The sequence below is a fragment of the Artibeus jamaicensis genome, unplaced genomic scaffold, assembly GCF_021234435.1.
Source record: "Artibeus jamaicensis isolate MK-2021 breed Jamaican fruit bat unplaced genomic scaffold, CSHL_Jam_final scaffold_1964, whole genome shotgun sequence".
Classification (NCBI taxonomy): domain Eukaryota; kingdom Metazoa; phylum Chordata; class Mammalia; order Chiroptera; family Phyllostomidae; genus Artibeus; species Artibeus jamaicensis.
In genome coordinates, this window is record NW_026522030.1 from 26302681 (window position 1) to 26328287 (window position 25607).

At 36.4% G+C, this 25607-nt stretch overlaps 1 protein-coding gene and 1 long non-coding RNA gene across 3 annotated transcripts in view; one reads left to right on the top strand and one right to left on the bottom strand.

Moving 5' to 3' along the window:
* The window catches only part of KIF27 (kinesin family member 27), an 89360-nt gene extending 70380 nt beyond the window's left edge, over positions 1–18980 (top strand). For both annotated transcript variants that reach the window (XM_053656573.1, XM_053656574.1), the window contains 5 exons: positions 714–929; positions 8974–9180; positions 10698–10896; positions 12935–13099; positions 17227–18980. In XM_053656573.1, coding sequence (XP_053512548.1) covers positions 714–929; positions 8974–9180; positions 10698–10896; positions 12935–13099; positions 17227–17711 — 1272 coding nt within the window. In that variant the 3' untranslated portion in view covers positions 17712–18980. The remainder of the gene's footprint in view (positions 1–713; positions 930–8973; positions 9181–10697; positions 10897–12934; positions 13100–17226) is intronic.
* LOC128626072 (uncharacterized) lies at positions 1711–21992 on the bottom strand. The gene is made up of 3 exons (XR_008389961.1): positions 21956–21992; positions 18968–19111; positions 1711–2021 (listed from the first exon to the last, which is right to left on the bottom strand). It is a non-coding gene; the product is annotated as an uncharacterized LOC128626072 (long non-coding RNA).
* Positions 21993–25607: the final 3615 nt, after the last annotated feature.

The following is a 25607-nucleotide window of genomic DNA, read 5'->3' on the forward strand; positions in this document are numbered from 1 at the left end:
AGTCAGTAGATGATATCTAAAACTGATCGTTTTCTAGAAACATGGACATAAATGCCAGAAAAAATAGCTAAAACTTTGATGATGGTTGTTTCTGGGGAACAAGATTTGGGTGAAGGTTGGGATAGAGGATGGCTTTTAAAAAATTATAAACCTTATGGTGATGTATACATAAAATTGGTGAAAAAATATTAGTAAGTAAAAAATTAACTTAGTCTATGATGAAGATCTTGATAAATCTAAGTGGCTGTATTTTCTGACTAGAGTGAAACAAGTAGAAATGAATTATATGTTTAAACAACAACAAACCAAATCTCAAACTCTAGGAAATTTTAATGTAATTAATTCTGTGTTGTAACCAGGTCAAAGAAGAAAAGTTCAATTTAGAAAAAATAATAATAAATAAATATATAAATATAAACACACACACACACACACACACACACACCTCCAAACCTATATTGTGTGGTCTGGTGTGGCCCAGCAATACTTGGTAGTAAATTTATTGTTTGAATTTTCATTTTTTTAAAAAAGTCAGTCAACCTAAGATTTTAGAAAATGAAACCCCTCTACCCTCCTTTCAAAAAATTAATGGGAGAAAATAATGTAGAAGCTAAAAATATGTTAGTAATTTTCTGTACATTTTTCCTAATTATACGTAGTCTGGATTTCTAATAAATTTTTTTATGGGTGTCTTGTTGATTGTATCTTTTTAGGCCTTAAACACAGATAGTTTGAAAATATCAACTCGCCTGAACTTGTTGGACCAAGAGTTGTCTGAAAAGAACGTGCAGCTCCAGAGCAGTACAACTGAGGAGAAAAGAAAGATTTCGGAACAACTTCAAGCCCTCCAGAAAGAAAAAGATCAGCTACAGAGACGAAGAAACAGTGTGGATGAGAAACTTAAAAATGGTAGCACGCTGTCACCTGAAGTAAGTCAGTATTCTTTGAAACTGGAAGTGTTGTATGACGGATCACTTGGATGACTTCCTTCGTCTCTGTCACTTAAACATAAAAACGATAAATCTGGTGAACTTTGTTTTCTTGACAATTCGTCAGATGCATTGAGTTTACTGGGCACCGTAAGCCATGCTTCACTAGGACTGCCATGTCCTTATGCAGACAGAGGTCCTTGAACGTGGTCCCTTCCTGGGTTGCCAGGGATTGGAAGACTAACCCTTTCCTTGAGAGTCCGGAGTTTCTCAGCCAGGTTTCTCCTCTGAACTCACAAAGCACACAGTGGTTTGAAGGGACTCTTTTTCTCATTTCTTCCAAAGAGGGCACCTTCTTTCTCTCTCTGCATCTTTCTTGAATGATACTAGGTAATTTATTACATTCAGTGGATGTTTAGGGAATTAAGGGTTAATTTTTAATGTTACCTCTGTTGACAAAGGCCTAATATAAAGGAGAGCATGTCCCTTCCAGGCAGATGCATAAAATTCAAATCCCAATAAAAATACCCTTTAGTTAGAGTTTTCATTTAATGGACCATATAGCTCCTGTCACCTTTATTTTTTTAAATTATGTAAAAGATATTTCACATATTGCCTATCAAATTGCCCCAGACTCTTGTCTTTTTTTCAGAATTTTACCTCATTTGGCAATGGTACCTATGATCAAACAAAGATGAACTTTTGAGCCCAAGTTTTCTCTGTGAATATTTATTTTTGACACCTTGTCATTACCAAAGCAAGAGAAAATTGCTAAGGGAAAGTGAGTAGCTGGGAAACAGGCACCTTGCTGAGTCTTGTATTGTTCTAGATGAGAGCAAGAATGAGAGGAAGTTAAGGGGCCTGGTTAAGAGGGAACAGGAGAAAGGATTTCATTATATTAGATTATCGCTCATTGAGTTGATCAGAGGTGTTAAAGACTAAATTAATTCGGGGCTCTGTGCGGTTATAAACCTCTACTGCCCTATTTTATAACTCATCTTAGGTAGCTCTGCAGAGGATCACAGGGTCAGGCTGTCCTCCCAGGGTTGTTCACGTTGGAGCCCAAGCTGGTAAATTTGAAGGTATGAGAGCCTAAAATACAGAAAAACATATAAGTAAGGAATTCTGGCCTGCCCAGGACTGTTACTGGGCCCTATGGAATAAATTTAAAAAAAAGCAAGAAATATTATGCTTCTCTTGAGAAATTTATACTCTATCTGAAGAAAAGAAACAGGAGGATAAGAAAACTCTAAACCCTGAAGAACATAAAAAAGCAAGTTACAGACAATATAATAAAGCCATACTTACTACATTGTTTACACAAAGCAATGTGGTGATCATTTGGGAGAAGATTATTAAGGCAGCCTTGGTGGGTTGGAATCCTGATCTGGATTATGAAGAACATAATATACTATACTACATTGGTCAATATAGAAAAGACAATTTTCAGAACACTTTTAAATAAGGCATGAAGATGGGAATGAGCAAATTATGTTTGCAGAAGGATAAAGGGTCCATTATTGTCACCAAGAAACTTTTAGTTTCTTTTTCATGTGGAATTCTATAACTGAAATTATGTAGGGTTTTGTGGTAGAAATGGAGAAGTGTGCTTGCTACCTATTTAGAAGCCACTCGGTCCCCTTTAGTCAGGTTAGCTTCTCTGTGCCCTTCTTCCTTCCACGTGGTTGGTTCTTAGTGCGGCTCTGAAGTGGGCTCTGCTCTCCCCACTGTTTTCTATCCAATGCTGATATTACCGGATGGATCTGCCAAGAGCAGATGATGGGGAACATCAGATCCTGATGGGACACCTAGGTGGAAAGGTTTGCCGTTTTGATGTCTTTAACCTTGCTTAGAATTGTTTCTCTCTCCACAATAACTCAAAATATTTTTCTGATTGTATTACTTTATGGTAAAGTGATAGGTTTTAAATCAACAATTTAACGTAAGCAAATCACTTTTGATAAAATCCAGAAACTAAGATTTAAAATTAACAATTTTTGTAATAATGCAGAGCAGTTGCCTATTAATTGAGGTATGGAAGAAAGTATAAGAATGATTATATCTATGTTTATTTCATATTTTAAACTTTCAATTTCATGTTTTAGGATTAGAGGATACATATAACTTATTGAGAAATATACAATACATACTCTGTATGTATGTATGTACGTTTTTCCTATGGAAAAACACATGCAAGTCATGATGATTACAATAGCTTTATTAAGTCAAAAGAATGTCACAATGCAACTGTAAGCCTAGTTCTGCCCACCTCTGTACATGTGTAGTGCTTGCTCAAGTTTTTGTTAGTTTTTTTTTGTTCATTTTTATTTTTTCACTGATTGGGATGTGTGATCTAAGAGGTTTGGAAACCCACTGCTTTAGATTCCCATTACCCTCATCCCTGATCTCTCCAGACCAGCAGCAACAGGATCACCAGAGAACCTGTTAGAAATGCAGCGCCTAAGGCTCTACCCAGACCTGCTGAATTAGAAATCTGCATTATAACAAGCTCCTGGGTTCACAATAAAGTTTTGAAAAGTGCTCTATGATAAAAGATAGTTAATTCTTAGTAATCTGTGGTTTGAGTTGTGGTTAATTTTCATCCTGGAACAGTTTTCTATTGCCACTCATCTTGTTACCCTATACCTATTGCTGGCTTAGCGGAAACCACCCATGTTTACACGCTAAGCCTTGTGGAGCAGGATAGTCTCGGGGTTCTGTGGTTGCTGTACTACCCTGTCATATCTTGGTGCTTCCTTAACTTAGATCCAGAACTGTAGGAACTAAAATTGTACCAAAGTGTCCTTAGCCATATATAGAGGCAAACCTCTCCACGTTTGTTTTTGGTGGAAATATAAACACAGTATGCTTTCATAAGTCAGATGTGTCCTTTGAATAATTTATTTTCTGGTTCCTCATTCATTCACCTAATTACCTTTTAGGATTTAAGTTTATTTTTCTTTATATGGTAAATATTATTTTCTTCTTATGGAGCCATTATCAAATCATTAAAATATTTTTTTAATTGTTGACACTATTACAGATGTCCCCCATTTTTCCACCTTTTGCCCTTTTCCATCCATCCCCCCACCAAGGCCTTTCCCCCATTGTCTATGTCCATGGGCTGTGCATATGTGCAGATACGTTATTTGGTTAATCTCTTCCAGGCCCTTCATGATGGTTAGTGATTGCACAGAGAAATAAAATGGCTGTAGAACTTTTTTTTTCAAAATGGCTCTTTCAGGATATTTTATAAATTGGCTTTTAAAAATAAGTATTCTTTGACCTTCCATTGGAATAGGTTATTACGTACTATTTCCCTGAATTTCAGAAAAGGAGTTCTGGAAGTCACTCTGTTCTTTAGGTAGATTAGAAATACTGACATTATTTTTCTTGAAATGCTGGGGAGAGAAGTGTAAAGAAATACTTGGGTTATATAGCCAAGACATAATGAAAATATTTTTTCTCTTCATCCTTCATTAACTTATTCATTAGATACTTAACTGAGTTTAAACTGTGTGATATATACTGTGCTAGGCAATCAGGACACAAATATAGACAAGACACTCTGCCCTCAAGAAACTTAAAGTTTAGGTGACATCCACCATATGTATAGGTGTGTGTGTGTGTGTGTGTGTGTGTGTGTATTAAAATGTCACCAAGTCCTAAATAATTTCTTAACCGAGATTTGGATCCCTCCCCCCAAATAATATGTTATTTGGATAGTTCAAAGAACCACTAGATTTCCTGACAGGTATTCATCGCATTTTTTTCTACAAAGGAAATCTCTGGCAAAGAGATTTCCTACAAAGGAAAAAACTGTTATGTTGCAACCATTTTTAATGCCTGTATATTCCCTCCAATGATGTCTCATAGAAATCTTATGAAATGCCTCATGTCCTTAAATCCTTACTACTTTTTAAAAAATGACATACTGTTTTTTTCCCTAGAGACTTAAATTTGATTACTAGTTCTTTTTAAAAATATCTTATTGATTGCGCTATTACAGTTGTCCTAATTTGTCCCACTTTGCCCCCTCTGCCCCCTCCTCCCAGCATCCTCACCCCTTCAAGCAATGCCCACACCATTGTTCATGTCCATGGCTCATGCATATGAGCTCTTCGGTTGGCTACTCCATTTCCTGTACTGTACTGTACATCCCCATGGCTATTTTACCAATTTGTACTTTTCTTTCTTTTTTTAGATATATTTTATTTTTTATATTTTATTTATTTATTTTTAGAGGTGGAGGGAAGAGAAGAAGAGAAACAGTGATGTGAGAGAGAAACATCAACTTGTTGACTCCTGCATACCCCCAACTGGGGACCTGGTCCACAACCAAGGCATGTGCCCTGACTAGGAATTGAACCAGTGACCTTTCAGTTTGTAGGCCGATGCTCAACCCACTAAACCACACCAGCTAGAGCTGATTTAGTTCTTAATTTATCCCGAATCTATTTTTCTTTCCCTCCTAGCAGTATAATTGTTTAATGGATCCTTGAAGAAACATCACAGGGTCTCCAGATCTCACCGACACATAATATACATGTTAAGAGCTAGGGAGATATATGACAAAACTGCTAATCCTGTGGGCTGTGGCTTTGAGTGTAATCCCTGGTGCTCAGCATTTGCTGTATGACCTTGGGATGTTTCATAACTTACGTAAGCTTCTGCCTTTTTCATTTTACTGCATAGGTTTATTGCAGGGATCAATGACTGTTATACATGTGTATACGAACAGTGTACTGTGTAGCAAAGCAAGCACTCAGTAAACATTCTTTTCTTAAAGGTTAGTAATCTGTTAGACTCAGACACAGCAGGTCCTTGAATAATGTCATTTCACTCAAAGTAATTTTGTTACAATGCTTTTTCTTAAATTATATTTTATTGCTTATGTTATTATAATTGTCTTAATTTTTCCCCCTTTGCCACCCTCTACCCAGTACTCCCCACTCTCTCAGGCAATCCCCACACTTTTGTTTATGTCCATTGGTCATGCACATCAATTCTTTGGCTACTCCATTTCCTGCACTGTACTATACATCCCCATGGCTGTTCTATAACTACCTATTTGTATTTAATCCCCTCACCTCTTTACCCATTCCCCCACATCCTCCTATCTGGCAACCATCAAAATGCTCTCCATATCCATGATTTTGTCTGTTCATATTGTTTGCTTAATTTTTTAGATTAAATTGTTGATATGTATAAGTCCTTTATACATTTAATATAATGATGGTTTGGTGATGATGAACTCCTTTAGTTTTTTCTTGTCTGGGAAGCTCTATATCAGGCCTTCGATTCCAATATCTTTGCTTTGTAGAGCAATCTTGGTTGTAGGTCTCTGCTTTTTATGACTTTGAATATTTGCCAGTCACTTCTAGCCTGCAAAGTTTCTTTTGAGAAGCCAGCTGACAGTCTTATGGGAACGCCCCTGTAGGTAAGTAACTACTTTTAAGATTCTCTGTCTTTGACCGTTAGCATTTTAATTATTATGTGTCTTAGTGTGGGCCTGTTTGCATCCATCTGGTTTGGGACTCTCTGTGCTTTTTGGACTTGCATATCTTTTTCCTTTGCCAAATCAAGGAAGTTTTCTTTCATTATTCTTTCAAGTAGATCTCCAATTTCTTGCTCTTTCTCTTTTCCTTCTGGCACCCCTCTAATGGAAATGTTGGAACACTTTTGGTTGTCCCAGAGGCTGCTTACACTATCCTCATTTTATTGGATTTTTTCTTCTTCTTGTTCTGATGGGTTGTTTTTTGCTTTCTTATGTTCCAAGTCATTGATTTGATTCTCAGCTTCATCCACGCTACTGTTGTTTCCCTGTAAATGTTCTTTATTTCAGTTAGTGTATCCTTCATGGCTGAATAGATCTTTTTTATGCTGTTGAGGTCTTCACTAAATTCCTTGAGCATTCTTATGACCAGTGATTTGAACTCTGCATTTTCTCCATTTTGTTTCATTCTTTTTCTGGACTTTCGATCTCTTTCATTCGGACTATGTTTCTTTGTCTTCTCGTTTTAGCAGCCTGCATGTGTTTTTTTCTCTGTGTATGAGGTAGAGCTGCTATGACTCCCTGTCTTAATAGTGTGGCCTATATAGCAGGTGGCCTGTAGAGTCCAGAGGCACAGCCTCTCCTGTCACCCAAGCTAGGTATGAGGTTCCAAGTGGGTTGAGTACACCTTCCTCTTGTACTTGAGCCTTGGTTGCTGTTGGCAAGTCAATGGGAGGGTTTTACCCAGGCCAGTCAGCTGCAAGGACTGGCTGTGACCACTGACCACCCATGGAGGGCAAAGGTTGTTACCTCTACCCTCCATGGAAATTAGCTGTACAGGGGCAGTGTGGTGGTGCCCGATGTGGTCTGTAGCTGTCTGCTGGGTATGCAGGCTCTGGGATTTGCCAGGTGGTGCAGGCTAACATCAGCCCCTACCATATTCTTCCCAGAGCCACCCAACATGAGGTATTACAAAGCAACCTGCAAATTGCTGCTACTTGTGCTGGGCTTGGAGGTTCCTAGGCAAAGCCAAGCTGTGAACCCTGGCTGGCTGCTGCTAGTCCTTGGCCTGGGGCCACTTAGCAAGAGGTATGGGGGCTAGGTACTCACTGAGGGTAGCTGTTGCTTGTTTGAGAGGATTTAGGAAGATGTGAAGCATGAGCCAAGACAAGCCACTCATATGGAAAATCCATTGTTAACAGCTTGGGTGGACTGGTGAGTTGGGTGGGGCAGAGTCTCAGAGGGTCTGCAGGGTGGGGCAAGGGGCAAACAGCATTAGCCACATTGATGAATTGTCCCATATGGCACCTACCTGCTGTCTCTGTGGCTCTGTGGGGGGGAGGGTTCAGGGAAGGAACAATGACCTCTGCCTCCCTTTTTGCCTGGGACAAAACTGTCCCTCAGCTCTCACCCCGAAGCCAGACACTTCAGTTCCTCTCTGTATGCCACTGGTGCTTTCATGCTGCTACCTTGGTACCGGAGCTCAGAAGTAGTGAGTCTGAGTAGTTCTGTGTGTAGGTCCTTTAAGAGGAACTGCTTGGGAATCCCGCAGTTTCTTCCACTGACTCAGTCCCTGCTGGTTTTAATAGCCATAATTTATGGTGACTTACCTACTTGGCACTGGAACCCTAGGCTGGGGCTCCTGGTATGGAGCTTTGACCCCTCATTCCCACAATATCTCTCCTGAATTTTTATCTGTCACATGTGGGTGTGGGGCTAGCTCGTTCCACTTCTCCTACCAGTGTGGGTTGATGTGGTTTTTTAATTCCATAGTTGTTGGACTTCCCTTCATTTCAGTATGTTACAGTCCTGAGTGATGGTTATTCTATAGTTTAGTTTTAATTTTGATGCGGTTGTGTGAGGAGGTGAGCTATGTTTACCTATGCCTCCATCTTGACCAGAAGTCTCATTTCATTATAATGTTGATAAGGAAAAAATACCAATTCCAGGCTGGGGCCACTATCTGTTTGGCATTTGCATGTTTTCCACATGTCTGTGAGGGTTCTCTGTGGACTCCTGTTTTCTTCCACATCCCAAAGTTCTGCACATTAGAAGATATATGTCTAAATTGTCCCAGTCTGAGTGAATATTGGTGTGGGTGTAGCATGTTTTGCAACGGAAAGACATCCAGTGTGGGTTCCCACCTTGTAACATGAGCTGCAGGGACACATTCTGGCCACCTATAACTCTGAACTGGAATCATTGGGTTGGAAATCATTATCTCACTTGTTTTTTATTAATCTTTCTTAAATGTATGTAGAGCTGACATTTATTTCAGTGTTTAATGTGTTTGGGTCTTTATTCAGAGGTTTGGTGATGTTTTTATGGCCAAATAGACAAATGCCATAGGAACTTAACCCTTGTTTGTGTCAATTAGTGTATGGCAACATTGGTTTCATTATGCATTGTTTTGCTTACAGTTGCAGTTTCCAAGAACCTATCAATGATGTTAAATTTGGACATACAAGTAAATTAGCAAATAAGTATATGACAGAGTCCAAGGTATAGTATTTCATTTAAAATGAGTGATTTCTATTGTATTATATCTAGGAAGAACATGTTCTTTTCCAACTTGAAGAAGAGATTGAAGCTTTAGAAGCTGCAATTGAATACAAGAATGAAAGTATCCGAAGTCGTCAGAACTCGCTCAGAGCTTCGTTTCAAAACCTCTCTCATAGTGAAGCAAATGTCTTGGAAAAACTAATTGGCTTGAATCCTATTGAGATCAGAGCTATCCTTTTCAGATATTTCAATAAGGTTAGTTTTGGAGGGATGGAGGATTTTCTTCTAAATAAGGGCCAAGATGCCTATATATCTCACATTTATTTAGAACTTTTAAGGAAATTTAAAGCCTTAAAGATTCGATGGTGTAACTTCAGATTTAAGCACGATTTCTCTTTATAGTACTGCATGCTGTGAGCAGAAAGCTTTGCGGTTATCTAAGTATATAGGTCTAAGTTTGTGTGGTTCTTAAAGTTGAAGGGCCTTTTGTAAGAAGAGCTTTTTGAAATAGTGTTTAAAAGAAAAGAATTTAAGCTAGATTTCTCAGTCACTACTTCTTGATGTTTTCTAGATTTGAATCTTGCTAATCAGCATTTATGAAAGACTAAGGGCCTCCAAGTTTGGGTTCCCTTTCCTTCATTGCTGTAGGGTGGGGGTACATTTACTTTTTCATCATAACCTGTGAACTGATGTGGAAACGAAGTGATACATAACTGGCAAAGACAGTAATAAATTTTAGCATTAACCTGAGTGTGCTTAATATTAGTGAAAATATTTTTATACATATTTGACAATTTGATTCACAGATGTTTCTTACCATGGAGAACTATATCCATCTTTCCTATAATGTATTTTCTTATGATATATATTATGAAGTGTTAAACAAATAGGTAACTTTTTTTCTCTGAAAAGTATATGCAGTATGAAGGAATATCAGATAATTAATGAACAGTAAAAACTGAAGTTTTAAAATAAAGTTCTAATTCTGTTAGATGAGTGAAATAAAGATGAAAAATTAATGGAGATGTCATACACAGCCCTCCTCCTGCATAGTTCCTGTCAGTAGAAAGCTGCTGTTGTGGCTGAGAGTGTGTCCTATTGCTGGGTGTGGCGGGCAGAGAAATGGTAGAGTACTGTCGGAGGTCTGGATATAGATAACTCTTTTGTGGTGTTGTCAGATCAAGTGTTCTTAACCTAAAGCATCCAGGCCAAGGTCAGTGGGTTTTCTGATCCTGAGAACCACTTGTAGGAATGAGTGTTTTTCTAAAAAGGTCATTATTAACAAGCTCTGTGACACAGTCAGTTTTACTTCATATCAATGCAAAGAATAGCCCATGGACTAAATGCACAATCTAAAACCAAACTCTGTATTTTGAGTTTAAAAAATTCTTTCACTTACCTGTCACATCCATTTTGGATTTAACATGGGGAATTATCTAGGAGTTACAAGAGTTCTTAGCTTCTGAATCCACTTACAAGAGAAACAGAATTATAGGATTTTAAATGTAAATTAGGGGATTAAAAATGCCTAAGAAATGTTGGAAGGGTGATTAGTAGAGCAACATTATGCTTAAATAAAATTACTACCATTTCAGAATCCTAACAAATTCAAAAGGCTCTTAGGTTATTCTGTGGGTATGTTACAAGGCATTTGCCTAATTATACCCTGATGATTAAGGAAGTTTATCTTATGAAGCCGAACAGAAGTAGATTAATGTATTATATCAGGCTATCTGAGACACACTTAAGAAATCAAAACATGTATTTGCTAGGTGGTTAATTTGCGAGAAGCGGAACGGAAACTACAGTTACAGAATAAAGAAATTAAAATGCAGATTCTGGAACGGGATAATATGGTACGTGAGTTGGAATCTGCACTGGAACATCTGAAATTGCAGTGTGACCGGAGACTGACCCTCCAGCAAAAGGAACATGAGCAAAAACTGCAGTTGCTATTACATCATTTCCAAGGTACCTCCCCTGATGTCAGCTCTGATGTAGAGATGATGAGTAGGAGGGGGATTTGGGAAGGAAGATAGAACAGCATTTGATCACTTAAAAGTCCAACATGTATCAATAGTTACTACTTACACATGTTTTTGTGCTTTCTATGTTTTGGTTAGCACATGTTGGCATTGCTGTCTTTGATGTAGGGTTATTCATGCTTGAAATGCCACCCCTTGTGCAGGTCCCCAGTGCCACACAAAAGAACTGCTGCAATCCTATTTGTTGTTGGTCTAGTGTTTATGTAGGGATATGGGATGACTTTTGGCTTTGTGGGGTACAGTTGAAAAGTTTCTGTCTCCTAAGGATATAGTACCTTGATATTTAAATTACTTTCCGTTCATAAAATTAAGGTGATAGGCTCTGTCAGATTTCTGGTTATGTTTCTTGTAATAATTTTCAGTAGATTATAACTTTTATGCATTAAGGTTATATCTTAGGTCAAAATTCGCCTACCATTGATGGGCACGTACCAGTTTACAGTAGTTCAACCATCAACTCTGGTATGGAAAGAGCTGTCATAGCAGTCAGTCCTCACATTACCTGGGCATATGGCTGGTACAAAAACAGTTGCTATGGCAACAAAATCACTGCTAGGTGATAGTGGTAGTGCTTCAGTCCAGGCTGCTTAGCTGCTTAGTCTTGATTCTTGGGAATTTATAGCTGGAAATGAGTTAAAAGGGATCTGGAAAAAGCAACCCAAGGAAGCAGAAAATGACAAAATATATGAATTTAAGTGTTAAGGCAGTTTGCTTCTAAATTAATTTCGTAATTAGTTAATTGGTATCCAGTTGCCTGATGACAGGATTTTCTTGACGGGATTCCATACATCATACCATTCAAATGTGCTCTGCTTACCTTATTTTAGTTCTATCTTAAGTCTCTAATAGTAAGAGACTTAAAAATTCATTTCTAAAACTGGGACGAGTTTTCCATAACAAAGTTGTATCTGAAAATGTTAACAATTTATAAATTTTCTAAATTCAGTTGAATATGGGATATAAAATTAAGTTCATTTATTTGATGTTACTTGTGGGGACTTTTATTTATGATGTTATTTACTTTCAACTATCTTTTAGAAGAAGATGGGTTACTTACATAGGGTGGGGCAAAAGTAAGTTTACAGCTGTGAGTATGTGAAACAGTTTAGTCTTTTATCTTATTTATTAATTATTATTTTATTTTCCATATGAACAGCTCTAAACCTACTTTTGCCCCACCCTGTAAATATATAAATACACTTAGATAAAATTTTACAAAATAACCAATTATGACAAAAGAAAATTACAAACCAGTAGGACCATTTTATAAATTTACCAGTAGAAAAGAATAGGTCTAAAAGTCTGTATGTTCTGAAGGTTACTGAGTTTTAGTGGTTTTAGAAAATACCCCAATGGGGACATTTCTAGATATTTAATAATATTAATTAGAAGTTTTAAGTTACTATATTGTAGCATAAAATGGAATTTGCCTTATGCTATTTTCTCCCCTTTTGTGGTGTTTTCCTTTGTAATTTTATCTTTCTAGGTTCTTTTAGCAGGGTTTTTTTGGGGGGGTGAGTTCTTTTTTGGGGGGGGTGTTGTATATTTTCTGGGCCTATAAACTTTAGGCTTGTGGCTTTTCATATACCCACTATTCCTGATTATACACTTTAAGATATTGATGCAGCTGATGGACAGAGTTCCAAATGTGAACTTTTTATAGAAAAAAATCCTTCTGTTGTCCTAAGGATAAATCTAGTTAGTAGCTAAACAGAAAGTGCATATAAATCATTAAAATGTGGTAGTTTGTAGGGGTTAAAGTAGAGAAATTGACTAAGGCATCAGTCCTACTTTGAAAAATTTTACAGGCAGAAAAATCCAAATTGTAGATGAAAACAAATCCATTCAGGTGACAGATACAATGGTAACATCCTTCTGACCCTTTAAATGTGGTCTGGGAGCTATGTTAAAACCTCATTTTCAATGATTTAAGCTGATTTTAAATGTAAATTTCTGTTTTCTAGAGCAAGATGGGGAAGGCATTACGGAAACTTTAAAAACATATGAAGATAAAATCCAGCAGCTGGAAAAAGATCTTTATTTCTATAAGAAAACCAGCAGAGATCTTAAGAAGAAACTTAAGGAATTGTTAGGGGAAGCAATTCGGAGGCGACTAGTACCATCAGAACGTAAGACATCTTGTGCTATTGTCATGCTGTTTCTCTAACATTTGATGAAGTTGGTCTGATTTGTAGGTTAGCTTTTCCCAATTGATTTGGTTATTTAGGATTGGATATGTACCTTCTGCCTGACTCTGTAAAGAAAAATATTCTCCAGTCTATGTGTCAGATAGAAAGAACCAAAGAAAATTGAAGGAAAGAATAAGAGTGTGTGTGTGTGTGTGTGCGCGCGCGCAAAGGGAACTGCATGTGTTGATTGCCTGCCGTGTGCCGTGGGCTTGTGTGTTCCCTGACTTAAAATAACCCTGTAATCCAAGATAGCTGTTGCTTTCCTATTTTATAGTAAATTTCGTCTTCTGATTATCACACAAAGATGTAAAATAGAGAATAATAAAAGTAAAGGTGAAATAATAATATATGTATTTCTAAAATCTATCAGATCTTTTTCATATCACGACCTGTGGAAACTCAAAAATATAATAAAACTCATTATTGCGACAAAAGATGTTTTTTTGCATAATTGTGTGTAGAGATGCAGAATTAGCACCTTCTAAATGAAATATTAAAACATGACAGAATACTTTGTAAAAGTGAAAAGTGCCATGATTAAAATACACTCTCTTTGAGCCCGCCAACGAGGAATCAATATTTCTCAGAGAATATATTCTACATTTTATAAAAGAATTAGCCTTCCTTTAGAGAAAACAGAAGACTTGTAATACTTTGAGTATGGCTTATGAAGATTTGATTTTACAACCTTTTAGAATATAAGTATTTTGTATCTGTGGAGAAAACTGCTTAACGATGGATACAACAAAAGGCCAGTGAAAAATTATATATGTATGGGTAATGAAAAGTTTATATGTTGAATATATAATGCAGGCAGAATTAACATAGTTTTTAAATTTAAAACTCAGTAATATTTTAGAGAAGTAGTTCTAGCCCTGACTGGTGTGGCTTAGTGGACTGAGTGCGGGCCTGCAAACTGAAAGGTCGTTGGTTCAATTCCCAATCAGGGCACATGCCTGGGTTGCAAGCCATGTCCCCAGTTGGGGGCATGAGAGATGCAACTGGTCAGTGTCTCTCCCTCTCTTTCTCCCTCCCTTATCTCTCTAAAAAACAATAAATAAATAAAATCTTAAAAAAAAGAAAAGTAGTTCTAATGCTACCTTATGTTTATGATATTTACACTTTGCACATATTTTCACAAGTAGTTCCATTTAACCCTCAAACTCAAGGTAGGCCAATGTCTGCTGACCCTATTTTTAGAGGAAGGACTTGAAACTTACAGAGGACAAGTGACTCATAGAACAGTAATAGGAATGTGGTCTAAGGTCCTTCATTTTCTGACTCCTGGTGCAGTATTCTATGATAAAAGTTGTCTCAGGATAGAGAAGTGATGCAAACACACAAATCTGGCCAAAGAGACTAAACTTCTCAATGTTGTATTGCAGAGGTACTTACTAATATAATTAAAACATTTACTTGAAAACTCCTTGCAGTATATAGCTGAACCTTTTATTTGAAACACTACCTATGAAATATTAAATGTAAAAAGATGTTCAATAGGAAACAGAACAATCAGCATAAGGTCATTTTAGCTTAAGGCCACTTTCAAATTTGAGATATCTCACATTAGATAGCTGGTGTTTAAATGGCCCATATTTGTATCTACTAGACATCTCTTAGAATGACCATGTGGCATGGTGGAATACAGATTTAAGAACTTGGATCCTCATCCTGCTTTTTAAAGAGACAAACATAAAAACCTCTAAGTTAAATAATATTGGAATTGTATAAAGTAATAATTACTCCCATCTGACCAACTTTCTTGGGAGAGGTAGTCTTGATAAAAATGTTGAAGATATTATTTCAGCTAGTTCACTCTTCTACCTAGAAACATCTTAAATACTTTTTTTGCTATAAAAAATGATATATAGTCATTATAGAAGAATTTTAAAATACAGAAAAAAATCACCCATAATTCTACCTAGAACTATTAACATTTAGTATAAATCTGGTTAGTATTTCCCCCATGATTTAAAAAAAAATGCAGTTGGAATCATATTAGGGATATAGCTTGTATCATATCCTATCTCAAAATGTTACTCTAATATAATGACATTAAACAAGATTTGTTTGAATTATAAAATATGGCAATTTATAATTCTGAGTTGCCTAAAAAGTACTGTGTGCTTAATAATCAATACCCTAGTTAATACATAACTGTCTTGTATTGAGTTCATTGGTTTTTGATAGTAGTCTTTTCATTGTCTGCCTATCAGACTTATATTCATCTTCTTTGATTATTTTTAGCATTTTCAAGGACATGAAAATTAATCTTTTGACCAAAATACTATAGTTACTTCTTGGTCATGCCTTGTATAGTACATCTGTTTTCCAACATATTTTGTGAGGATAAAACCAGTTTATATGGACACATAGTCTATGCACTTATTTAAGTATTTAAAATCCATATCCTCGTATCAATTCAAATCACTATAAAACTCTGTGCGAGGAGTATTAGAGTCAGAAGACCTAGGTTGGAATCCTAATTTCTTATTTTTGTAGCTTTGTGACCTTGGGCAAATGAATGTTTCTCTAATTTGTTCCCAAATGGTAAAATTCTGGAAGAGGGTAACTTTCTATGAATCTAAGTGGGCTTGTGAGTGAGCTTCTCTAGTGAGCCCATCTGAGCTGTCCCACATGTCGCACTGTGGCCTGGGCATCAAGATTTTTTAAAGGATTCCTATTGATTCTACTGTGAAGCCCACCTTGGGAGCCACTGTCTGTGGACAGCTTTGTGAGGATCTGCTAGCTCTATGTGAGGATCAGTGTCATTGCTAGTTCAGGGTTTTTTGTGAGAGAATTTTAAAAGCTAGAAAATAATTAACCCAGGGGTCACAAACTACTAACATGACTGCAGGAGCCGGGAATCCAAGTGGGCAGTGGCGCCTGCAGCGTGTCTGGGTGGGCGGGCAGCTCTGCTCCAGTGGCTGTCGCCAGGCAGAAACTATCAGTTCCCTTTTTTCCTAGAAGTGTTGGAAGTCTATATCTTTATATGAAACTGTACAATTTTTTAATTTGGGTCATGTATTATTTTTTAATTTTAATTTTATTATATTTATTTTTTTATCATTACCCAAGGACATTTTTTTCATTGCTTTGAGAAGGGAGAGAGAGAAACATGATTGGCTGCCTCCTGTAAGTGTCCAGACCAGGGATCAAACCCACAACACAAACATGTGCCCTGACTGGGAATCAAACCTGCAACCTTTTGGTTACAGGGCAATGGTCCAACCAACTGAGCCACACTGACCAGGGCTGGATCATACATTATTTTATATGCTAAGTAAAAACTGTCTGTGGGCCAGATTTGGCTTGGGAGCTGCCATTGTGCAACCTCTGTGTTTAAACTTGGTATTCAAAGGACCAGAATGTACTAATCATGTGTCAACATATGTTAAAGTTGGCATTTTTTATTATAATAGGTCCAATACCTATGTGGACTTCCCTTAAGCAAGTTTTTGTCTTTGCTATTAGATGATTCTATGATTTGAGGACCTCAAAGCTGTGTTCCAGCAGGGTATCCCCCACTGAGGACCTATGCTCCCATCTCTGTTCTAATAGAACCCCAGAGTATGTTCAGAGAGCAGCATACCCCTGTCATGCTGGGAGCACTAACCAAGACTATATTTTCACACATGTAATGCCAAAGCCTGGAAGAGTCACTGGAGGGAGGGGCAGAGACAGTATTCACCAGCAATGGCTTTACTTTAGCCAGGATTTGGATGTGGTCACCAGTGGAAAGCTCAGTGGAGGGCAGGTGTGGAAGGGCACCAGGGAGGCCCAGTCAGTGCACTCCTGTGTTTCCAGGGAGTGCCAAAATTACTAGCAGGCTATTTCTCAACTTTGTTCCAGGAATGAAAAGTTCTCAGTTATTCATATGCAAGATGCCTCAAAGTAAAATAAGAATAATTCATACCTACTTTCTATTTGTCTAAGAAGTCATTTAACAAAAAAAAAAGCTGAAAGAATTTATATTGTGTAATAATAATAAAATTATGTTAGGCTATTATGACTAAAATACCTGCTTTTGAGGAAATATTTAAATTTTTTTCTTTTTGGATTATTAGATCATGATGCTGGTGATGGAGTCCTGAATACAGAAGAAGCAGGCACAGTTTCAGAAGAATTAAAATGGGCATCTAGAACTGAAAGTATGAAATTAAGTGGAAGGGAAAGAGAATTAGACAGTTCAGCAAGCAGCTCAAGGACACAACCAAATCCTCAGAAGCTCTGGGAAGATGGCCCAGAATTACCTCCGATTTATAGCTCTTTAGCACCCACTAGTGGGCATTTGTTAAGCAATGAGGATAAAACAGAAATGGAGGAAAATCAGTTTCTAAAACCTCACAGTCAACTATCATCCCAAATTCAGCCAACGGGAAATGTGAGACAGCTCCATAGTGTCATGCCTGTAAAGCTGTGCCGCAAAGAGTTACGTCAAATTTCTGCCCTGGAACTCTCATTACGACGGTCCAGCCTTGGAGTCGAGGCTGGATCTATGACTGCTGATTCCATTGAAGTGGCTAGGAAACCTAGTGACTTAAACACTTAGTAGTTACTAACAGAACTTTTAATTTATTATATGTGTAAAATGCCTTTTTCTAACCTGTTAATTAAAGCTTAAGCTCGCTAGCTCTTCCCTCAAGAAAAAGGAAGAAGAAGAGGAAGGAATCCCTACTCCTTTTGTGTGATACATATATGTAATCTTCTACAGTATATTTGGAGAGTTTTAATTTGCTTTTTCATAGTATCCAAACACATTTTCCAGTACTATAAAGTAATTGAACATTTAGATATTTTCACTTACAAATCTGTCTAAAATTCTCTTCCAGGCATATTTGAAGAACAAGACTAAGAGTAGAATAATAAACAAATATACATCAAATGTATGTTATAATATAAATGTAGGGTATTATATAAGTATATTATAAGACAATAATTATATCTTATAAGTTATTCTTGTTCCAAATGCAAGTATATTTTCGTTATTTTAAAAGATCCTGTTAAGTATTGCTGATGTCAGAGGGAGAAACACCTGCACGTGTATTGGCACAACTGAAGATGTGTGGCCAAACGCAGTCTGTGGGCTGAGGCAACTAGAGGTTTGTGGATTAATTTATGGTCCTCAGAGCCCACAGAGGTTGAATGACCAGTCTTGATTTTTTAAACACAGCCTCTATTCTTTTTCTGGAATTGTTTTTAGAATGTTAAATTATTGTTTGCTAATATTATGAAATATAAGTTTTCATTTCTCTCCAGCCCTGTCTATTCAACATCTTTCTGTGCTACTAAAAATGGGAGAAATGGGTGCAGTTCTATGGAACAAGGAAACAATAATAGAATAACACTACAGCATTCTAACATTTCAAGGAAAAGATAACCTGATCACTTGGCGTGTACCTGTAAAGCTTGAAGTCTAGCCAGAAGATTTTTCTGTGTAAGCGCAGGTAGGCTTTCTACATAGGCCAGACTACATCAGGGCTGTGTATATGTAAATGAAAACTTTTCTTCAAACTTTTTTGGTCTAAACCTTATTATATAATATAAACTTTGTTTGGAATCAAGAACTAAACATTGATTTGCCCAACATAATCCAGTTTGTACTTTGGCACCATATTTTTCAATCACAGAAAACATCTCCTTGTAATGACCAGAGAGGTATTTTGTAAGATTTTTTCACTTACGTTATTTTTTTTACTTTTTGAAACTTTCACTTATAAAATAAAGTTGTTTCTTAAATTAATTAATGTTTGGGTGGGGCAGTAGCAAAACCACCCTTACTATGGACCTACTCAATTAGTCACCTACCTCCTTGAAGACTCCATTTTTTATCTGATGTTGCTACTAGTTTTCCTTTTGTCCTTTTCTCGGTTGCTGTTGACCCTGACAGTCCTTCCTAAGACCCAGACTGTTGGAGTAGGATCCCTTGGTCCCACAGCTAAAAACCAGCTCCTATAGAAAAAGAAAACCAAACCAAAACAAACTCCTAAATTGGTGAGTAGTTTCCGTATCTCTTAAACATGGTACTAAAATTCATTTAAATTATGGGTTAATAGACTTCTGTGGACTTACCTGGAGGCTGAACTGCAGTTTATAACCTTGGCCCAATGAGAAACTGCTTCAGACAATGAATTTACAATGAATTAACAGGGATATTTGAAGTCAGATTATGGCTTTAAGTGAGTTTACCTTTTTGCCTTTGGTTTGTATGATATATATTTAACGTATATCACACATAATGTGAATATAAATATATAATGGCCAAATGCCAGTGCCTTAACAAAGCACAGCAATTATATATTTATTAATAAATACATATTTATTAATGAAGTTCCCAATTGTAAATTCCTTATAAGATTAAGTAGTAATTTAGAAATGATTCATTTAAGAATGTGTTCTAACACTGGAATTCTGCTTGTCCAAGAAATTGACACATATTTGTTTTACCTGTGAAAATACAAACACGTTTTCTGAAATGTGCAAATGTGTTTCTTTTCTTATAGACAACAAAATTTATATCCAACAAACAATGATTAGATTTGATATTGCAAATGTGAACTGACTTATAAATAACAGAGGTACAGTTTTTTCCTTCCAGTTAAGCATGTATCATTCATATACATATACAAATACACAAAGTAATATCCTGAATAATATATCCTGGAAGTGAACTTCTTGTCATTCTAATTTAGTTAGTCCCCCCACAAAGGAAAGAAAAATTAAGGCATTTGCCCAAGGCAAGTAAAATTATTTTTTTACATATACTACTAATAAATTTTACTTTGTATTTCTTTAAACCGTTGGTCATTGTGTTTGCCTTTTTGCATGTATATAAAATGCTTATCATTTTCTTTTTTGTTGTTGTTCATTATGGGTTTCACCTGTACCAGAGCATTTGAAAGAAAACGTTTGCATGTGAAAAGCACTAGTTCCTTCCCTAACTCCACAGTGTTACAGGTAAAGTGTCGGAGAATTTCATAAGTATGGGAAACTGTGGGCAGTAAGAACATCAGTGCAGGTGCTTTTGTGCTTTAATGTTTATTTTCTTTTGCTGATGGTTTTTTTTTTGTTCTACAATTCTTCATATCTTTATGAACTCAGGCTCCAAGGAGTCAGCTAAAATACACATGGGCTTCAATAATGTGAACATGATTGGAATATTGCATTAGTCCAGTACAATAAAGTGATAAATCCTTACTTAAGGATGGGTGTCTATTATGAAAAAAATAAATAAATAAAGGTCTTACACTGTCTTAGAATGAATTTCTAAGGAGTCACATCCTTCGTGGGAATTTGGTTCTATAGATTCTCATGCACTGAATGCAAATGTGACATGTTTTGCTCTTACAGTTACTTCCTCAGGCATATACTTGAGAGTTTTTAAAACACTGGATTATCAATATTTGAATGCTCAATGTGTATAATATCTGTAAGCTCATGTCCACAATTCCTCTCTCAACCTCACTGGAATTTTAAGAAATATTCATTATATACATTCTACAATTAAGGTTATTACAGGCTGCAGTTGCCTTCATTAGTATCGATAACATTCTTCTACACAATAAATATCTCAAATGCATTGGTTATGTTGTATTTTTGAACTCATACGGGCAATAGTGTTCAAAGGGTGGAGCGGTGGGAGACTCTGCCCTACAGGGAGGAGTATTTTTTCACTGTTGTTGTTTAGTTTGATCCTGAAAATAAAAAGCAGACGACTTTTCCTAAGTTTCATCATTTTTAAATACTCTGCAAACAATGTATTCTCTGTCGCCTGTGTCAGGGGTGACTGCTTCCATTCCTCGCTCCTGGAATGCAGTGCGTATACACATGCCACCATGTATTGGGGTGGTGTTTGATTTTCATAATGACCTTCATGTTAACCCCAAGAATACCATAACATGGAGTTAATTAGAACAAGAGAAATTACAGAAACCTCAGAAAAATTTATGTTGTAATCCTGACTTTAAAAAAATTCCTCAGCCAAGGATATGATTATTGATTTTCGAGAGAGAGGAAGGGAGAGAAAGGGAAACATCAATGTGAGAGAGAAACATGGATTGGTTGCCTCCTGTATGCACCCCAACTGGGGACCAAACCCACAACCTCGGTCTGCGTCCTGACCCATCGAATCCACAACCTTTCTGGTGCATGGGACTGTGCTGTCATAGCAACTGAGCCACCTGGCCAAGGCATAATACTGGCTTTTGATATTCTGTGTAGTTCTTATTTATCTCCTTTTATATTTTTCCTAGGAATTTCCACAATCAATTGCCACTATTTGAAATGCTAGCAGTGTAATTTAATTGAACCTAAATATACTGACCTAGAGTTAGGTATTAAGTTCCATTGGTAAATAATTACACAGCTCTACTGAGTGATTTGTATAGAACTTTAAAAGAAAAATACAACAGTGTCACATACTTCGTTATAATAAGTTCCTCATACTCCCAAAGAACAAAACCATTCACACAAAGAGTAGAAAAACATTTAAACATTTAAAAAATTTTATGTATACGGATGATTGTTGGAAATTTAAAGCTGTTTATTAGTTAATACTTGTGTAATTAAAGTAGAACAAAAGAAATATATTTTAAAATAACATTCACATACTGTATTACTGTGTTTTCAAGCTTATTATTATAATATATATAAAGCAAGGTATAATTTTTCAAGTCCAAAGTGGTAAATGTCAGAATTTATTTAATCTGAGGGGTCTTTTAAAAGAACTACTTCTGGACCCCAACCCCCTCTCCAATTACCACCAAAAAATTATGGGTAAATTGTAACTGTACTTACCCCTCACTCCCATAATGTTCCAAGTTTCACATAGCTCTGATAAGGAGACAAAGAGGTTTATTTTAAAGCATTTCATAGATCAGCAAAGAATTTTGAAAACTATTTTGAGCAAATATACTTTAATTCTGTGGAAACAGCACTGAAACAACTTCAATCTCTAAACCCTAAAGAATATGCCTAGGTAGTATTGATTTTGCCATTTGAAAATAGACATCCTGGTTTTTATGTTGGTTCTCCTTCCTGTGATTACTATCAATTCAGGATTATAGGAAGAGAAGCAAAATTTGAATGAAAATTGTGGAGCCATTTAATAGAGAATTATAAGAAAGAGTTCAAGATAAATTCCAACAGCCATAACATAGACTGAAGAAAATAGATGATTTTACCATTGTAGAACCATAAATAACATGCTAAATCACACACTGTAGGCATTAATTGACAGCATTTATTTTTATAAAACAGTACCTAACCATTTTGGTTAATTTTTCTCTCTACTAGAGTATTTCTGATTTATATACAATAAAACTTTTAAACCAATTCTCAGAGTTTTAGTTCTGTATGTCAGCAAAAGTAGATATATCAGTATTCTCTGGGAAGTTTCATATGAAGTCTAATCTCACTAGAAAATATTTCAAAGATTTGGATGAGTATTTTTAGAGCCATAAGAAGTATTGGATGACAAGTGAAATATGTTTGATTTACATATTTGATTTACAAGTGAAATATGTTTTTAATGGGTTTTTAACCACCAGTTTTTGCTTATTTGTTACTTATTTTCTTAGTAACAATTACATTTGTGAGTTACCGGTTTAGTTAGGCTAGAACCAAATTTCCTTTCCTGGCTGATTCGGCTCAGTGGATTGAGTGCTGGCCTGCAAACTGAAAGGTTGGAGGTTTGATTCCCAGTCAGAGCACACACCTGGGCTGTGGGCCTGGTTCCCAGTTAGGGGCCTGCAAGAGGCAGTGAGAGGCAACCGTCGATGTTTCCCTTGCACATCAATGTGTCTCTCCCTCTCTTTCTCCTTCATTACCCTCTCTCTAAAAAGTAAAATAAAATCTTAAAATTTTTTCCTTAAATCAAAAGAATGGTTTCCATGAGGTAATCACAAAGATATTGAAAACACATTTATTCCCTCAAGGAAACAGTAAAATATTAAGTCGATTTTTTTGCTATATATGTAGTTATGTGATCAAATTAACTGTGTGTGTCTTTGGCATTTGATTCTCTTAGTTGCTATATTCAATAAGTATGTTAGAGTTAAATATGACATTACCATGGTGGCCTCTTCTGTACGAGCATTCTGAGATAAGCTCCTTCTCCTTAGTTTGCAAGTACCTGCCAATGTTAAGGAATAATTTGTCTCTCTTTAGATCAAAGCACTCATGACCTGCATAGCCAAGTAATTAAAGAGAAGGCCAACACATTAATAGTAATGGAACCTACAGTCCTAAGTATTCTACTGGATTGTGAGCAAATGAATCAGAGAGAAAGAATCCTAACAACAGTTTTTCTGGAAGTTACCTTCACTGGTACTGAGGTCCTCTTAGTAAGGTTTATTACAAAGTTGACTATCTCCCATAAGAAAGGAAACTATAGGTAAAGACCTGATTATGCCAGTTTAACTGGCCAGATCAAAGTTGGGTTCTTTATATATTCTACTACAAGTTCCTTATCAGACAGTGATAAGGAACTTGATTTGCAAATATATTCTCCCATTCTGTGGGTTGTCTTTTCACTTTTTCGATGGTGTCCTTTTCATGGAAAGTTTTTTCATTTGATGAAATCTACTTGCTGTATTTTATTTAGATTGTGCTTCAAGTGTCACATCTATAAAACCATTACTTAATCCACTATCATGCAGGTTTACACCTATGTTTTTTTCTAAGAGTTTTATAGTTTTAGCTCATTTATGACTTGGGTCCATTTGGAATTATTTTTTTCATGTGCACTGAAGTTGAGGGCTAACTTCGTTTTTAGCATGTGCATATCCAGTATTTTAGTATTATTTGTATTTTAAAAAGTGATCCTTATTGAACTGTTTAGGCACGCTGGTTGAAAACCAGTTGACCGTAGATGTCTGGGTTTGTTTCTGAATTCTTCATTCTATTCCATTGGCTCACATTTCTCCTCATAACATTACCATGCTACGAAGACTTCAGCTTTGTAGTAAATTTTAAAGTTGGGAAGGGTGACATTATGAGTTTTCTTCTTTTTCACTATGGTTTTTGGCTATATCGGGCCCCTGAGTTTTCATATGAATTTCAGGAATAGCTTACCATTTTCTCCAAAAGAGCTTGTTGGGATAGTTTCTCCAAAAGATATATTTATTTATTTTGGAAAGGAATGGATTTTTTTTAGGAATGGATTTTGAGGAGCAAAAAATAGGCACAGAAGTATGGAATAGAAAATAAATACAAATTTAATCTGTTTTGCTAATTGTTATATAAACACAACACTGAGCACACAAAACACCATGTGGAAAACAACGCATTAAAGGTTAAGGATCAAGGGCTACCTTTAGGCAAGTCTGAGGATTTCATCTGTGGTATTTGGAATGTGTCCTGCAGTCCTTATCTCTGGATAAATCACTGGGTGAGTGACGCAGCCTGCTTTAACCACGTAGGAACACAAGAATGCCCTTTGGCCCAGGCAGAAGCAGATGAAGTCTTTGGTTTCTTTGTCACAAAACCATCAGAGTTGCCCCCTAGGTACCTGGTGGGGTTGTACTTCCTGTCAAACTCCTGCCCATCGGGCCCAGGGTCCTTCTCTATGTTGTCCTTGTCCAGCACCTGAACAGCACACTCCCCTGAGGCCTATTGCATTACCTCTGACACACCACCATTTTTGAGCACTGCCTTTGGGCCCATTGAGTCTGTAACTCTCATTTGGAGGCTACTGGCATCTTAACAGTATTAAGTCTTTCAGTCCATGAACATAGGATGTCTTTCCATTCATGCAGAACATCTTTAATTCCTTTTAGTGTGTTTTGATTAAATTCATTCCAAATATTTTATTCCTCTCTATGCCATTGTGAGAGGATTTGTTTTTGTAACTTCAGTTTCAGATATGTAAGGAATTACACCTAATTTTTGTATATTGATCACAATTTGTCTTTGGTGAATGGTAAATTTGTGTCAGAAAGACACCACCCCAAGAATGAGGGAACTTAGGTATTATTTACCCATAGAATTTGACTTAAGTAGAAATCCCAATTTCTTTGTGGTTGTTGATAAATTTATAGCTGATTATTTGAAGGTTACTCCTTTAAGAATTCATTCTAGTTTTCCTATTGGTAGGTTAAGGGTGAGAATAAGAGCATAAAGCACAGCTGTACAACTTGGCATTTGTAGTCTGTGGTCTCAGGTCTCTCGTGTCTATTTTTTTCTACCTATGAAACAAAACAAGAACGGTCCCTAGAACCCCATCTTTCTGTGATGTGAAGATACTTTATATTTCAGATACCTACATTTTAAAAGATGAATGGTAATGCAGAGGCTAATATATATGTCACAATTTCTATGGACTTGTCTTATGCTAAGTGCTAACTGCTAAAGGGTAAATTTAATCACAGGCCCACCACCAAGGAGCATATTGTATGTTGAGGAAAAATAGATAATAACATCGAGACCATTTGAAGACATGCGGTGAGCC